A 17,392-nucleotide genomic window follows, 5' to 3' on the forward strand; every position below is an offset into this window, starting at 1 on the left:
ACAATGAGTAAGTGAGGGCAACACTTGGGGATGGGGAAAACCTCGGCCCCATGTCGGGAGATGGCTCCAACGGAGATCCTAGCGAGCTGAGTGTCGAGAAGACTGGAGGCAGAGTTGGGAGAAAATCGCAGGGAGGATCTGGGACTCATGGAGGGAGCAAGGTGGTATCGGTAAGATATCCTGCAGGCCATGTAAAGAATGGAGGAGAGAACTGGCCAGGGACTTAAAGGAAAAAACAGGAGAGTTATACAACAAAATGAATAGATGGGAGAATGCCCTAAATGGATTGTCAGGAAGGGTATCTGAAGTAGAAGAAAGTGGAAGAATTTGGGTGGAGGTCGAAACCACACTAGCACTCATGACTCCGCAGCAGTTAGCTCCATACTGCTGACTAACTCACTCAAAATACAATATGTTGCATTATGTCTATACATTCTTAGTCATTTATGGATCTTTTAAATATATATAGATTGCTTATAGGATAAAACCCCTCCTCCCCATTAAACTTTCCTGAAACTTTGTAACAACTGAAACCATTCGGTGATATATTTCATTCAAGTATCACCCACTATTTGTCTCTCTCTTTCAGGCAATGAATCCGCAAATACCTTTGCCTCATTAGGCTCAGTAAAAAAACCTGTTCTTCCCATCTGGGACTTAAACCTTCAAAACTGCCGGATACCTTAACTGCATTGAATTCTTTCCTTTTTTTCATCTGCAAATTTATTAGCAAGATATTACCAACCAGCCAATCCTCTTAAAGTTTAGGTACACCTTCTGTCCTGAAGCTCCCTCAAAATTCTCGCTCCAACCATTATTCAAAACCAAATACTGGCAAATCTTCAGATTAATCCTCCTCCAACCATCACCTGCATGTGGTGATAATCCCTACAGAGAGCACAAGGTACACGGAGGGGTGGGGTCAATGGTTCATGCAGCTGAATGCGGGATAATTGGTTTTAGCAGCATTTGCATCAAAATTCATGAGGTGCAGATTGTATTCATGTTGATACATACACAATATCCTTGCTTTTTAAACTTACGTTTAAACATACAGCACTGTAAGAGGCCAATTTGGCCCTTTTGAGTCCGTGCCTCCCAATTTACACCTCATTAACCTATACCCCAGTACATTTTTTTTAGAAGGGTGGTTGGAAACTGGAGCCCCCAGAGAAAACCCATGCAAACATGGAGAGAATGTACAAACTCCTTGCAGACGGCACAGTTTTTGAACCCAGATCCGGTCCCGATCACTGGCACTGTAAAGGCATTCCGCTAACTGCTATCCCAACCATGCCGTCCTAGTTAGAGCCATGTCCATAAAGCATTCTCTGGGCCTCCATGGGGATTCATTTGTCTTACCTCATCTGAATATGTCAGATGCCACAAAGCAGATATTTGATGCTTTAAAACACAAGTTCAGTGGTTTTGAGCAGAAGTCCTCGCTACCTACTTCAGAGCCTACTTAAAAATTGTAATAGGTAATGGCCTCTGTGAAGAAATTCAGGGAAAGAGTTCTTAAAATAATTTTAGCTTTCTGCCATTCAATACTTGCTGACAAAAAGTAAGTCAAACAGATCTGACCCTGTTATTTATAATTCCGACGACATATTCAAGGCCAGTGACGTGAAGTCAGGGTTGATTGATTTTGGTAACAGAAGGTTGTAAACGATCCTGGCAACTGCAAAATGCCATCGTGTGGTGCAAACACGCTGTTTTTCAATTTTTTACTACTATTTGGAATTCATCAATTAGTGCATCCCATCAAACATTTATAATGAGCAACAACAGGATGAATGGTGTGGGATTTGTTGTCTCGCGAAAGCATAGATTCTGAATAGTCCCACATGTTTGTGTTTTGCTTACAAAACAAGAAGAGCATCTATTAGATTCTGACAACAGCAGCATTGACACAATATCCTGCAGTTTGAAAAAAACTCCCTGCAGATTTTGCTGAAATCCTTCACCTATTCGTATTGATTCCTTCATAAGGTAATGAATTGACAGTACAGACAGGTACTGTGGCCTCGAGTTGCATTAAATGCACATGAAATTTGAATGCAAGAGCATGCAACCTAGAATAACCTAAAATAGAATTCCCATATGTTTATTGAAGCATATGGATACTTTTTCCATTCAAAGTAAAAGTCAATTATAAAATCATCTGTGATCACCAAACCTTAGTTTTAAGGATGATATCATTCCTATTAGAGAAGCAACACTTTTTATTTTCTTGAGAAATTAAATCACTACTTGGTCACATCAACGAAGCTCCAATGTGTATCATGCTCCAGATAGAGTAGGGCAGCATGGTTAGTACCAGTGACCAGGACAAGGGTATGAATCCCATGCTGTCTGTAAGGAGTTTGTACTTTCTCCCTGTGTCTGCATAGGTTTCCGCCAGGTGCTCCGGTTTCCTCCCACTATTCAAAACGTACCAGGGTGTGGTGCACACAATAATCATGTCAACATGATGAAGTGATTAATTACCAAAAACCTGAGCATTACTCATACACTCCTTGGCCAGGTTCCAGGTACAGCAGCAAAAGGGGGCAAGTCTGAGCACACCAGATTGGGAAATCTGAGGAGGAGCCGAGGGAGAGGTTAGGGAAGGTCAGAGAAGGACAGGTATGTTCCGACTGGTAAGTCCATACATCTATACAAATGCCTTTCACCACATTCACCCTTTCTTTGAGATAAAACCCAGCGCGGTGATGTGGTGACACGGAGCACATAGTGTACTTTGCTACACATATACATAGTTCATATGACAGGTTTAGCCTGTCTAGTGGTCTCGTGATCCTCTGTGACGTCTGAGACACTGGGCAAGGCCCCTGTTGTTCCTCTGCTAAGCTCGCAGGACTGTGTACCTGTGTGAGTGGAATTTCGGTTACTGAGCCCTTGGCTGCCTGTTGGGGTGGGCTCCTTGCTGGTGAGATTTCTGTAGGATTGACTGCCACTGGTGCTTGGCATATGACTGGTGCTGGTGGGGGAGGTTCTACTGTTATCTGGGGGTGGGGGGGAGCGGGAGTACGTCAAAACCCTGGGACATGGATAGGCACTGTGTCGACTGACCAACTGGTTTTTCTGGGGTCACCTGATCAGTGTTAAGACCTGGCCCAGGCCAGGTCTTGTACTGACACTACATCCTCCCTCCCATCCTGGTACTGCACAAATATGTATTGTGGGTTCACGTGTACCTGATGCAGTTTTTCCACAAGGGGATCTGTCTTGTGGGATATATGTCTGCGAAGAAGTGTCGTCAGCCAGAGTGTCATAGTGGTTCCAAATGCCGACCTCCTGGGAAAAGGGTCTCTCGTGGGGAGTGGCATTAGTAGCCATGCACAGCAGGGACCTGGTAGCGTGCAGCACGTCTGGTAGTACCAATTGCTTCTGGGATGGGCATCCCTTTTGACATGAGGGCCAACAGGATTGCTCCCCAGATTGTACCTTTCTCCCACTCTCCACTTGCCAATTCCCACGGGGGTTGTAGCTAGTAGTTCTGCTTGTGGCTATCCCCGCCACCTGCAGATAGTGTTGCAGCTCTTGACTCATGAAGAAGGAACCCCTGTCACTGTGTATGTAGCTGGGGTATCCAAACATAATGAATATGGTCTAGAGTGCACTGGTGAGCATGGCTGCAGACATATCTGGACAAGCGATAACAAACAGGAACCAGGAAAACTCATCCACTACATTCAAGAAGAACAGATTCCAGTTATTGGATGGGAGGGGACCCTTGAAGTCCATACTAAGACGTTCAAAGGGATAGGTTATCTTAATCAGTTGGGATCTAGCTGGTCTGTAAAAATGCAGCTTGCATTTGGCACAGACCAAGCAGTTATGGGACAGTTCAACTGAGTAGGGTAAATTTCTAGCCCTCACGAGGTGGCAGAGCTTGTCATGCAGGAACTTCAGATGATCCACTTGTGTGTTGATACATGTTCCCCGGAATAGAGCTCACTAAGCTTCCTGGATTGCTATAAGATCTCATAATTATACATGGAGAGTTCGATTCTCCACCTCATGATCTTATCATTTATTTTACCCCAGATTGTTATACATAAATGCGACGGTCCTCTGGTCCGTCAGCAGGGTAAATGGTCTACCAGCCAAATAATGCCTTCAGTGGCACACAGCTTCCACTATGGCCTGGGCCTCTTTCTAAATTGTCAAGTGCCTGAGTTTCAGGCCATGGAGTGTTCTAGAGAAAAATGCCACTGGCCTGCCTACCTAATTTAGCGTGGCTGCTATAGCAACATCAGAGGCATCACTTTCCACTTGGAATGGGATTCATCAATGGCATGCGGGCCTTGTCTGTGTATTGGGGACCCATTGGGCATAAAAGGGCTTTCAGGTTCTGGGGCAACAAGACCTCTCTAAGGGGATGCATTTTATCAGGGTCCGGGGACATGATCCCTCCCCTCCACCTGTCACATTTGTGGCCCGAAATGTGAAGTTAATAAAACATTAAACACAAGTTTTATCAGGTAAACTTCTTAGTGGCTTTTATTCTCCCGTTTCCATTGTTCTCCTGCTTGTGTTCTTATCTCTCTCTCTTACCACGTGACTTCCGGTATATCTCATACATATTCATTATCATGACATCCCTCCTTTAATCAGAAATAAACTTTACCTTCACTTATCAATATCCCTCGGAAACATACAAACATCGTAACTAATGGTAATACTATAACTCAACTACATAAAATTTACTTCCTACAGCACTCATACATGCACTTTATGATATAAGATTAAATACTGTCCCAAAGTTCTTATTAAAACTATGGCACAAAGTCTTCGTATCGTTTGGGCACTTTCCGGTTTCGTTTCGGCCTGCCTGCGATATTGTCGTCGCTTCTCGGTTGTTCACTCTCGGCGTCGAAAATACTGCTCACCACGGCTTCGGGTGTTTCTGCTGCTCTAGTCACTTCATCAGGAGTGCTGGTAACTGCCTCTGGAACATCATCAGGTCTCTCAGTTTCAGCATCTCGTATTGGCCTTTCAACCTCTTCACTTGATATATCTCTGGACTGGTACCTTTTTACACCTGAGACATTTCTCTTATACAGTACTCCAGTCGGAGACTTGACTGTCACCATACTGCCACTTCTGGATACAACAGTATAGGGTTGATGGTAATAAGGTGTGTCTAGCTTACCACCAGTTTCATGCCTCACTAAAACATTATCTCCTGGCATGATGTCTGAGTACTTGTCTCCGCGTTTCGAATCTGTGTACAGCTTTGCTGCACCTTTCTTTTCAGCATCGTGGTCCCTCATCTCCTGGTCGTCTCGGATTTCCTTTATTTCTGGCATTTTTGTGCGGATTTTTCTCCCAAAAAATGCTTCTGCAGGACTTTTTCCAGTGGTTGCATGAGGCATTGCTCGATAGTGTTAGGTCTGCTTTGTTCATGAATGAGTGAGACAAACACCAGGCTGAGTCGAAATCAGGGTTCTTTGTTCTTTATTACCGGATTGTAACACTTGCGACTAACAAAGTTAGTCGGAGAATGCATTCTGCCGTTATCAGCAAAATGGTGATTTTTTATACCCTTGGATACATGCTTAGAACATCATCATATCATTACTTGTCCAATGACTAAAACTGTTGCTATCCTTTCCCTGCTAGCTTCCTGCCTCTCAATCCATCAATGTCTCTCTTAAACTGTTGCTATCCTTTCCCTGCTAGCTTCCTGCCTCTCAATCCATCAATGTCTCTCTTATCTTGTAAGTACAAGGATGCATTCTGTTACTCCTTAGTACTGGGTGACTCCTTCTCCGGTCCCATCTCATGATGTTTTACCTAACAGGAGTACAAGGACACCTCCCCTTCTTGTTACTGCCCTGTACAGGGTAACTCCCTACACATTCCCATCTCATGATGTTTTACCTTACAATAGACAGCCACATAAGATAGCAATGCTTCTTGCCAATTTTGTCCTTCTGCGTGTGCAATCCTCAATCGTTTTTCAATGGACTGATTTTGTCTCTCTACTTCTCCGTTGGCTTGCGGCCATTTCGGAGTTACTTTATGATGGTGGATACCTGTGGTTCTCATGTATTCCGTAAATGTCTCTGAAATGAATTGTGGACCATTGTCAGAGAATAATGTAACAGGTAATCCATATCTTGCGAATATCTCTGCTAACGCTTGTATTGTTTTTTCAGTGGTTGTGGACTTCAACACCACGTACTCATAGTATCTGCTGTAGTAATCTATCACTACCATAATTGATTCACCCGTCGGTAAAGGTCCAAGAAAATCAACAGCTACGTCAATCCATGGTCCTGTCGGAAGTTGCGTACTCCGGATCGGTTCTGGTGGATTACTCCTACTTGTGATTTGACATCCGTGACAAGTTTTAACAAATTTCTCTGCGTCTTTATCACAACCTGGCCACCATACCTTGGTCCTGAGGTTTTGCTTGGTACCAACAATGCCTAGGTGTCCTTCATGCGCTAAGGATACGATCTTCGGTCTCAATCTTTGCGGAATCACCAATCTGCAACCTCTTAATACACACTGTCCGATGCAACAAAGTTCGTCTCTAATGGGAATGTAAGCGTTGTGAGTACACTTGTCCCATTGTCCACTCTGTATGCATTTTCTTACTTCCCTGAGTTCTGGATCACGTTCGGATTCTCTCTCGACTTCCTTCGTAGTCACAGCTTTCGGTGTCGACTGAATAGCTACGAAGCGTACAAAGCTCTCTGTTTCTGTTCCCAATTCTGACTTGGATTGTGGACCTCCATCCTTCACCAATCTGGACAACAGATCAGCAATGTTTGCTTTCCCTGCTATGTGGATTACTTTATATTTGTAGGGTTGTAGTCTGAGTACCCATCTCTCTATTCTGGCACATGGTTTGGATCTAGGTGCATAGATCACCTCTAATGGCTTATGATCTGTGATGAGTTCAAATTCAATGCCGTATAAATATGCATGGAACCTCTCACAGGCCCATACAAGTCCGAGTGCTTCTTTCTCTGTCTGAGAGTATCTTCTTTCCACATCTGATAACGATCTGCTGGCATAGGCAATGATTCTTGGTCCTCCATCATGCATCTGGACCAACACGGCTCCTAAACCAACCGGGCTGGCATCCGCTATGACTTTGGTTGATGCCACCGGATCGTAATATCCAAGAGTTTTTGCATCTGTCAGGCTTTGCTTCAGCACTGTGAACGCTTTCTTCTGCTCAGATCCAAAATGAAAAGGTACACCTTTCCTGGTTAGTTTCCTTAGTGGTTCTGCCACTGTAGCGAAATTAGGAATGAACTTTGCACAAAAATTGACCAATCCTAGGAAAATTCTCACCTCTGTTGCGTTCTGAGGTGCACGTTCCTCTGCAATAGCTTTCACCTTGGCCTCTGCAGGGTTTAGTCCTTCCCATGTAAGTCTGTGTCCCATGAAGTCCATTTCTGACACACTGAACTGGCACTTGTTTCCATTCACGGTAAGGCCTGCCTCCTGTAGTCTAGATAGTACACGCCTCAACCGTTTGTCATGCTCTTCCTTCGTTGGTGCATGGACTATGATGTCGTCAGAAATGTTGGCAACTCCAGGAATGCCTTGAATCACTCGATGGATTTCATACTGGTAGATCTCAGAAGCTGCATTAATTCCAAATGATAGTCTCTTGTAACGATACAATCCACAGTGAGTCACAAATGTAGTTACATCTCGGGAACCTGGATCCAGCTCTAATTGATAATAGCCCCATTTCAGATCAATTTTTGAGAATATCTTGCTGGTAGTTAGTTCTTGAAGTATTTCTTCCACTGTTGGTATAGGGTGTCGTTCTCTAATTATAGCTTCATTGGCCATTCTCATGTCAACACATAGTCTTATGTCATCCTTTGGTTTGGGCACAATCACTACGGAACTGACCCATTGTGTCGAATGTTCCACCGGTTCAAGAATGTCTTGTTCGATCAATTCTTTAATTTTGGCTTCAACTTTCCCACGAAGTCCAAACGGAGTTCGGCGCATTGGTTGTGCCTTGGGTTTGACCGTTTCATCTACCGCTAGCTTCAATTGTCGACCTTTCAGCTTTCCTACTCTTTGGAAGACTGCAGGGAATTCTTGCTTCATATCCTCGTATGACTGAATTGAATTGACACAAGCTCCAATATGAAGTATTGCCAGGTCTTGCGCTGTGCTTCTACTCAGCAATGGTTCTCCCCTCTCTTCTATGACCATAAACTCTGCTTCGGTGTACTTATCTCCAGCTTCAACAGTTGCAGTAAAACATCCAATGGTCTGCAATGGCTTGGTTGCTGTGTATGGATACAGTTTCTTGGAACACTTTGAGGTCCAGATGATCTTTTTCCTTTTCAACTTCTCCCATAAATGTCGATCAATCACATTACTGTCACTGCCTGAGTCTACAATGACCTGAACTGTCACTCCACCAATGATCACTGGGACTTTCTCATGATGTACTTCATTCAACGTAAATTGGTAACAACTCTGTTCCTCCTGGGTATCATCATCGTCACCGTCTATCTGGTGAATGGTATCTTTCTTTCCAGGATACTTTCCTTTCCCCCAGGCTTTGCCTTTGGAAGTTGTACTCTTCCTCTTCTGGTCTGCATTGGACTTGCTTTTGCACTTCTTTGCAAAGTGGTCCTTACCTCCACACTTTCTGCAAACTTTGCCTTTGGCCGGGCCATATGGGTCTTTTCCAAAGTGACCTCGGTTTCCACATCGATAACACTCCACGTCCTGTGTCGACGTATATCTTGGCTGATTATGGTGATGTGAGAGCCTCTTAATTTGCTGGCTTGAGTTGTCTTTCAGGGTCATGGTATGAAATTGCCCTTCAACAGCCTCTAATGCAGCAGCAATGGTTAAAGCATCGGTGAATTCCAACTCACTCCCTCTTTCCAGTAGACGTCTTCTGAGTTTATCTGATCTGCAGTGCTGTACGACTTGATCCAGTAATTGGTTGTCCAAATCAGCTGGCATGTAATTGCATCCAACAGCTAGCTGGCGTAGTCTCGTCACATACTGAGCAATTGTCTGACCATCTTCTTGTCTCGTTCTCCGAAACAAATGGCGTTGAAATATAGCATTCGGTGTCACTACATAGTGTGCATTTAATGCATCTACCGCTTTCCAGTACTCATCCTTTCTTCCAGTATTCAAAAGTGTCTTAAATGTTTCCCGAACTGCAGGTCCAACAGTGAAAAGAAGTAACGCCCTTCTCTGCGCTTTTTGTTCAACTGTACTGGTATCTAGAAATAGGCCATGACTGTCGGCATAGGATTCAAATTCTTCCAGCCATGCCTTCCACTTCACACTTACAGTACTTGCATCACCTGTTGGGTCAAAATGAGCAATTCCACTATGTGTTAGAAAGTCACTGTCTGCCCCAGCCATGAGGAAATATTCCAGCCCCAAAAGTACTGAGTCAAAGAGAAAATTCTTATCACCTTGAAGTTGTCTGTAATCCTCTGTAATCTTGTTTAGTCTTTAATTTTCTTCAAGCTTCTTTCATCCTCGTCGCCAATGTCACATTTGTGGCCCGAAATGTGAAGTTAATAAAACATTAAACACAAGTTTTATCAGGTAAACTTCTTAGTGGCTTTTATTCTCCCGTTTCCTTTGTTCTCCTGCTTGTGTTCTTATCTCTCTCTCTTACCACGTGACTTCCGGTATATCTCATACATATTCACCGTGTACCCTAGTATTGCCAGCCGTGAACTGCGGAACATGCACTTCTGATTATACATCAGGTTTAGGGTTTTTACCGTGGCAAGGAATTCCTTTAGATTTGTATCATGTTCCTCCACGTCATGCCCACATATGGTGACATTAACGTTGCCTTTAGTTTGTGATCGTCCACCATGCGATCCATCTCCCTTTGGAACATTGATATCCCATTCGTCAGACTGAATGGCATCCTGTGGAACGATTACAGTTGGTTGTGAGCTTCAAAAGCTGTGTAGGGCCTGTCCTCTGGGCAGGTTGGGATCTGATGGTATGCCGACTTAAGGTCTATGTGGATAAAGCCATTCACCATGTCGGTGATTCGGAGTAGGGGGTAGGCATCCAGTAACATAAATCTATTCACAGTCTGGCTGCAGTCTATTAGCATCCAGTTCTCCCCCCCACCCCCCCCCCTTTTACCACCAGCACCTGCGTTCGCCAGGGGCTGTTGCTGGGCTTGATGATGCCTTCAGCCAACAGCCTCTGGACTTTGGTTTTAATGAAATGTCTGTCCTCTGGGCTATATCTCCTGCTTTTGACAGCAATTGGTCGGCAATTCTCTGATAAGTGCTCAGATAGTGGGGGCTCGAAGGTGGACGGCCCACACATACTGCCCAGATTGCTCTCATTGGCTGGGCTGAAATTCTTGTTCTGCACTGTGATTGGGGGGGGGGGGGGGTGCAGATCGTCAAACTGCATCGTTACACTTTCCAGCTGACACTAGAAGTCTAACCCCAGGACAACCAGCACATAAAGTTTGGGCATTACCATGATTTTAAAACCCTTGTTCACCCTGCTCCACACCCTTAAGTCTACCCATCAGTACCCACACGTCTCTGCGGACTGGGCTTTAGATGCCAGGGATATTTGGCACTTTTCTGGAGACACCTTCAGTGCACAGGTCTTTATTAAAACTTTTGGTGCTCCCCATGTCAAACAAACAACCTCAATGTTCATCATCAATCACACTAGCTGCTGAGGCCTTTTCTGATCCAGCGTCATGGAGGCTAGGGTTAGGTCCAATTCAGAGTCACCACTGGACCATTCCTGTCAGTAATATGTCGGACTCTGCACCTCAGACGGCTGCCCCCAGTACTCACATATGCCTGGGACCAGAGGTGAAGTTAGCAATTGCTGATCTGAAGCCAGAATTGATGTTAGCGATTGTCGTCTTGATGACAGCTCCCTCCAAGATGGCAACCCGTCCCTCAGATCTCACACGGCACTGCTGGCAGTGGGCTGTCCCCAGCACACCTTCGCATAGTGCCCTTTCTTTTTGCAATTTGAGCACACTGCGTTTCTGGCCAGGCAGGACTTCCGGGGGTGCCTGGCCACCTCGCAGAACCTGCACTTCCCGGCCCCAGCCACTGCTGCCATATCCCAACATGAGGATGTCAGACCATCAGCGGTGTAAGCCTCACAGCTTTACACCGCAGTCTCCATCGTCTCCCCCAAATCCAGTACTTCTTACAACAAGAATGACCTTTTACCAGAAGTCTTTGACGGACCTGGGTCGATAGCATGTTTGTCAGCAGTTTGCCCCGCATCAGCTCATTGGCACTCACCGCGGTATACCCACAGGCTCTAACCAGCTCTCTCATCACCCGTGCACACTGTGCAAAGGGCTCCCCAGGGGCTTGACACCATGTCATTAATTTGTACCTCGCAAACATTGGGTTTGTTGGGGTCTCATAATGCTTCTGCAGCAGGGCCATCACCTCATCATATGTTCGGCAGTCTCTAAGTATTTGAAACGCCCAATCGTCCACAGATGCAAACAGGAGATCATACTTATCTTCAGTATCTATTAGGTTGTGGGACCCCATGAACGTCTGCATCCCGCACAGCCACCTCTTGAAGGTTAAGCCTGCTTTGAGCTCCCTGGGTTCAATCATGAGCATGGTCGGCCGGCAAACATATCCCATTACCTGCTGCAGAGTTGATGCAGACCTCAGGGATGCAACTCCTACTGCACCATATGGTTGGCTCGACTCCACCATCTGTGGACTGGGTGAATGGGCATCTTCCCGATCACTATTGCTTTTTCCTGTATGCTGAGCTTCCATGGCTTTTGTTTTGGTAATTAAATTGTGGTGAACACAATAATCATGTTGACATGATGGAGTGATTAAACAGCTTAAATTACCAAAACCTGAGCATTACTGATACACTTGGTCAGGTTCCAGGTACAGGAGCAAGAGGGGGCACGTCTGAGCATGCCAGCCTTTATTGGGGAATCTGGGGGAAGAGCCAAGGGAGGGATTAGGGAAGGTCAGGTAGGTTTGGACTGGCCAGTCCATACACCTATACAAATGCCTTTCACCACACAGGCAATGAAAAGAATTGCTATCCTTAACTGCCTTGTAAAAGCAAAGGGCATTCCAGATGTCATCATGGTGGAAAGAAAATTTCAGGAATTCCACATTCTCACACCTGCACAGGAGTTCTAAACATAATGGAACTTATGGACAAGGAAGGAGGAGGAATGCTAGCAGTTTAAAGCAGAACAATTGGCATTTTTAGGTTACTCTGATCTGTAACAAGACACACAAAAATACATACCTTTCTGGCAGAGCAAGAGGAATCAGAGGGTGGGGGAGGAGGCGTTCCCTGAATGCCAGTGGTTTCTGTCACTATTTGAATGCCTATAGTTAGCAATAGGACCAAAAGCACTGAGGGTACTATATTTAATTGTACCCCTCACATCCTTGCTATTTCTTCAGAAATCTCTTCTGACTTGTAAAAAGAGACTCGGTGAGATCATGCATCTCCAACTCCATCCTAACATTAGTAAAACACGAGTACAGACACCACGAGTGAAGTAAAAACACAATGCTGGAGAAACTCAGCAGGTCAAACAATGTATTTTATATAGCTAAGTAAAAGGTACATAACCAACATTTTGGTCTTGAGCCCTTCATCGAGATACTTTGACCTGCTAAGTTTCTCTAGCTTTGTGTTTTTACTATGACCCTAACATTTCCCCAGTCTAATAAAGTTCTTCCAACCTCTGGCAGTGTTGAATCAGACCAACTACACAATCACTACCTGTGATTAATTATCAGTGATATAAGTTACAAATGGTAATGGTAAAAGTTATTAAATAAATCTGACTGTAAACCTGAGATGTGCATTCCTCAGTGATTGGCCATGAAAACAAGGCTTCTATTAATATTAGTAATTCAGCTTTGCACATTGTCGTCCTTTCCCTAAAGAAGTAAGCTACATACCCCTAAAATCAACCCCAGCTGTCCGTCTAATTATCTACTGTACAATCATGCAATGAAACATATTATTCTTTAGTTTAGCATGTGTAATGGAAGATTCTAACCTATTTTTTAACCTGTTTTTTCTTAATTTCCAGCTGTTGGTTCTGCAGAGCTGAGAACCTTTTTTTTAAAAAACTTTCAGCTTTGGGTTCTGCAAGGCTGAGAACCTGCTTGTGTTTTAGAATCAGCAGACATAAGCTAAATTCCACCGAGGGGCCAGAGATGCAATTATCTGAAGAAAGGACATCTGTGTACCAAGAACATTTAATCTTCCTGCTTGTTTTGGTCACAGACTGTCAGAGGCCTAGCCTTGATGTAGAATAAACCATTGTATTAAAAATGATAAGCTGAAAATTATGTTATTCGTTAATTATGCATGCTAGCTTATCTTTCTTGCTGTGCTGGGAATAGGTGCTTGGGTAAGCAGTTTTTGGGTAATATAAGGCATGGTCCCGCTGCTGAAGTTGGAGACTCTCCGAGAGGTGGCAACATCTCTCAGCAAGAAGAAGAACTTCTGGAGTCCAGCCAACGTCCCGGTCAGGGGAGGTGGAGAAGCTGCTACTGGCGCTCTGACAACCTACTACAAGTGTGCAGTCTTTGCCAATTACGCAATTCCAGGAACGACGTAGTCCTCCACGGTCTCCAAAGAGGGCAGAGCTGCAAGATGGGAATCAGATTTCTAGAAGAAATGGAAGAAACGGTGGTCGCAATGGCAATGCTCTCGGTGTGTGTGTCTATTTTCTTTCGGTAGTTCAAACACTGTGACCAATCTAAAACGAACAAAGTGAGAGGTACAGTTTACCCAAGACAACATGTACACGTGATTGTTGGCTGTAATTTCCCAAGATCAGAGTTCAAGATGCCCTATTAATAATTTTTAACTCATCACTAAAGACAGAATTTTTCAAGGGTGGAAAATCTGCTGCTGTTATCTAAAAATGGTTTTAAAGATAATCTGGGTAACTATAAATCAATTAGTCTTACATAAGTGGCAGGAAGTTACAAAAAATCTGCAGTTTCTGGGGTCAAGTGCAAAACACAAATGTGCTGGAAAAAGTAGAAAAACTGCTGGAGAAGATTCAGAGAGTTGGAATATATAGTATCTGGAATTCAAGCAACCGGCAGCCTCAAGCAACTTGCATAAACAAAATCAAGGAAAATGAATTTTAAAATTAAAATAAATAATAAAATAATGGATAAAAACATGCAAGCAGAAAATTGTAAAAATAATTTCTTTTTAATTTGCTGCCCATGAGTATTATGACAAGTCTGAGGTCTTGATCCACAAATACCCTTTTCCTCAATCAATCAAAGGCTGTTCTGGTGTAATGCAAGTCATCTGAATTAAACTACAATATCTCCCTTCACTGAGAGATGGCTCCTGAAAAATGGAAAGAGGTCTTGCTGTAGGTAAGTGTGTTGAGGTGTAGCAGGGACAGGTCGGAGTTTAGGACTCTTCCTCTCCCATTCATCACTGGAAGCCTCCAAAACCTGCACAAATTTAAGTGTCATCTGCATATTGCCGCTGAACTACAGACATTTGGGTAAACTTGATTGGAGTATAACAATAGCATACTGGACATATCAAGTATGAATCAAGAACTAATGTCAAACTACAGGAATTTCACCTCATATTCTGCCAGGGTAATTTACTACCCAAATGTATGGACATTGCCTGAATTTGGAGACTTCAATGTGCATCTTGTCAGTTCCTTATCTTTTTGATCTAGTTATTGTTTTCCAGTTCCTCCCTTCCCCCTTATCTCTTTATACTGGCCAACACTCCTTTACACTCTTTCTCAATGCAAGATTTCTACATGAAATATCAACCATCTCTTTCCCTTCACATATATTGCCAAATCCACTGAGTACTTCTCCAGTTTGTTTTTTCGTTGTAGATTCCAGCATTTTTAGTGTCTTGTGACTTCAAGAAAAACATTCAGAGGATCACAGACTGGTGGATTCCATTATGAAAACTAGTGAGTGAATCATATATAAAAAGAGCATTTAGGATGAACAAAGTATCATCAGACTGCAAAAGTTGCCTAAAACTAGAGCAGGATCATGTCAACTGGTTCATTCAACTTGGTGTATTTTAGTGTATAGGTGAAATAATGCTGTTTTAGTCAGCAAGTTTATTGTACTGTTTTGTTTTGAATTGCAGAACTGGACATCTTTGTCTACTTTGTTCTAAAAATCAAAATAGATTGTGTACATGAATGCAGGGCAACTAATTAATTTTCCATGTCAAACTTTTGCATAAAGATATACTAGACATTCCACATATATAACCAATAAGAATATTAGATTGACTAAGTAACTCACCAGCTATGAGAAATAACAACAAAAAAAAAAGGCTTTTAAAAAAATTGATCCCCACTCCTGAAATCAGGATTTCATTTTACCAGAAGTGAATGTTCAGGACATTAACATCAGTAAGTAAAATATGTTCCATGTTTTAGGATAAACATTAAAGGCAAAATATCATTTCAATAATTTTCATAATTACACTTTATAAGTGAGTATTGTATTTTGACCTTGCAACTACTTTTACTTTACCATCACCATTCTAAACCTCTTCCTGAAAAGTTGGTCATCGTTTCTTTCTTTTCTTTGTTCACTATTCTCACCAGAAATTGTTCATCAAACAAGTCCTCATTTTTTTTCCTCAATTAGGCAACGAACCTAATGGTCTTGTCTGACTACTTATCTGCTTGTTTCTTTCTGTTCAGGTATTTGAAAGAAAATATATAAATGCAAAATACAGCACAAATCCCAACACAGGCATTATATTAAAATATTAACATTTGTAAACCTGCTTTAAGATTAAAATTAAAATTCAGGTTGTAACAAATAGTTTATTGACTCAAATATATAAGCACTTTAAATGTAAATGACTTGCTTCTATTTTGCAGTTACATCCCTTGGTTTGTGACACCCCCCACTGGAGAAAATATCATGCCCCCTTGAATCTTTCAAAACACAAAGGATGACAGACCCAAAATATATCGCCACTCTTGATGGAACAAGAATTCATTTTAATTTAGAGATACAGCAGGGTAACAGGCCCTTATGGCCCACAAGCCTGCACTGCCAAAATACACCTATGTATGTGACCAATTAACCTACTAAACCTGCTCTTCTTCAGAAGGGAGGAAACGGAGAACCCAGAGGAAACCCACGCAGACACAAACTCCTTACAGACAGTGCCAGATTCAAATGCAGATTGCTGACGCTGTAATAGTATAATGCTAAGCATGACATTAACCTAGTGTATTGTATCCAATGCTACTTTATTTCATTTTAGGTAAGGGAACAAGATACTTATGCACAACATTTTTGGTGTGGCCTCACCAACATCCTGTCCAACTATAACAAAACATCCTGGCCTTAAACTCTAACCCATTTACAATAAAGACCCACATGCCATTTTACTTTCTTAATTATTATATTGAACTTGCCTGCTAACTTTTTTTTGTTGTTTTTTTAATATAATTTTTTATTTTTCACACTGTGGACCATATCAACCAAAATATATACAAACGCTTCTCATTAAATATACACAGTGGCATTTTCTCCCTTTTTTACCCCCAACCCTCCCTCCCCCCTTCCCTCCAAAACCAATAAATATTCAACATATACAATACAATAAAACCATAAAACAATGTCTTCACACAATGAAAAATAAACAAGAAAAATGTGTCATCTACTTTTACACACTGAATCAAGTCGTTTGTCTTATCATTTTAGGGGGTGGAGGTCCGAGGCAAGCCCTCCCTGTTATTTTCCATGTATGGTTCCCAAATTTGTTCAAATAATGAGGCTTTATTATTTAAATTATATGTTATTCTTTCCAATGGAATACATTTATTCATTTCCATGTACCATTGCTGTATTCTCAGGCTCTCTTCCATTTTCCAAGTTGACATTATACATTTTTTTGCTACTGCTAAGGTTATCATAATAAATCTTTTTTGCACTTTATCCAATTTGAGGCCTAATTCCTTACTTCTTATATTACTTAGAAGAAAGATCTCTGGATTTTTTGGTATGTTATTTTTTGTGATTTTATTTAATATCTGATTTAAATCTTCCCAAAACATTTTCACTTTTGTACATTCCCAAATTACATGTACTGTTGTTCCCATTACCTTCTTACAGCGAAAACATCTATCTGATAATGTTGGATCCCATTCTTTTAAATTTTGAGGCGTGATATATAACCTGTGTAACCAATTATACTGTATCATGCATAACCTTATGTTTATTGTATTCTTCATAGTTCCAGAACATAATTTTCCCATAGTTCATTTTTTATCTTTATGTTTAAATCTTTTTCCCATTTTTGTTTAGGTTTAAGGCTTATTTCATCATTTTCCTTATCTTGCAGCTTAATGTACATGTTC

The 17,392-nt window shown here is 42.3% G+C and overlaps 1 protein-coding gene and 1 long non-coding RNA gene across 4 annotated transcripts in view; one reads left to right on the forward strand and one right to left on the reverse strand.

Annotated features, from left to right (window-relative positions):
- The first annotated feature begins 2,560 nt into the window (after positions 1–2,560).
- On the forward strand, positions 2,561–16,936 carry LOC138760625 (uncharacterized). The gene is made up of 3 exons (XR_011355760.1): positions 2,561–2,642; positions 13,082–13,710; positions 15,902–16,936. It is a non-coding gene; the product is annotated as an uncharacterized lncRNA (long non-coding RNA).
- asb3 (ankyrin repeat and SOCS box containing 3) overlaps positions 11,707–17,392 on the reverse strand; it is a 114,886-nt gene continuing 109,200 nt past the window's right edge. Inside the window, exons 11-12 of one of the 3 annotated variants that reach the window (XR_011355757.1) lie at positions 15,617–15,710; positions 11,707–13,756 (exon numbers count right to left, since the gene is read on the reverse strand). Coding sequence is in view for 1 of the 3 variants with exons in the window: in XM_069931404.1 (XP_069787505.1) it covers positions 15,693–15,710 (18 nt within the window). In the remaining 2 variants the exon portion in view is untranslated. Of the gene's footprint in view, positions 13,757–15,479; positions 15,711–17,392 lie in introns of those variants that run through there. The other 2 variants (XR_011355756.1, XM_069931404.1) reach the window with 2 other exon arrangements.

This window comes from Narcine bancroftii, chromosome 4, assembly GCF_036971445.1.
Source record: "Narcine bancroftii isolate sNarBan1 chromosome 4, sNarBan1.hap1, whole genome shotgun sequence".
NCBI lineage: Eukaryota > Metazoa > Chordata > Chondrichthyes > Torpediniformes > Narcinidae > Narcine > Narcine bancroftii.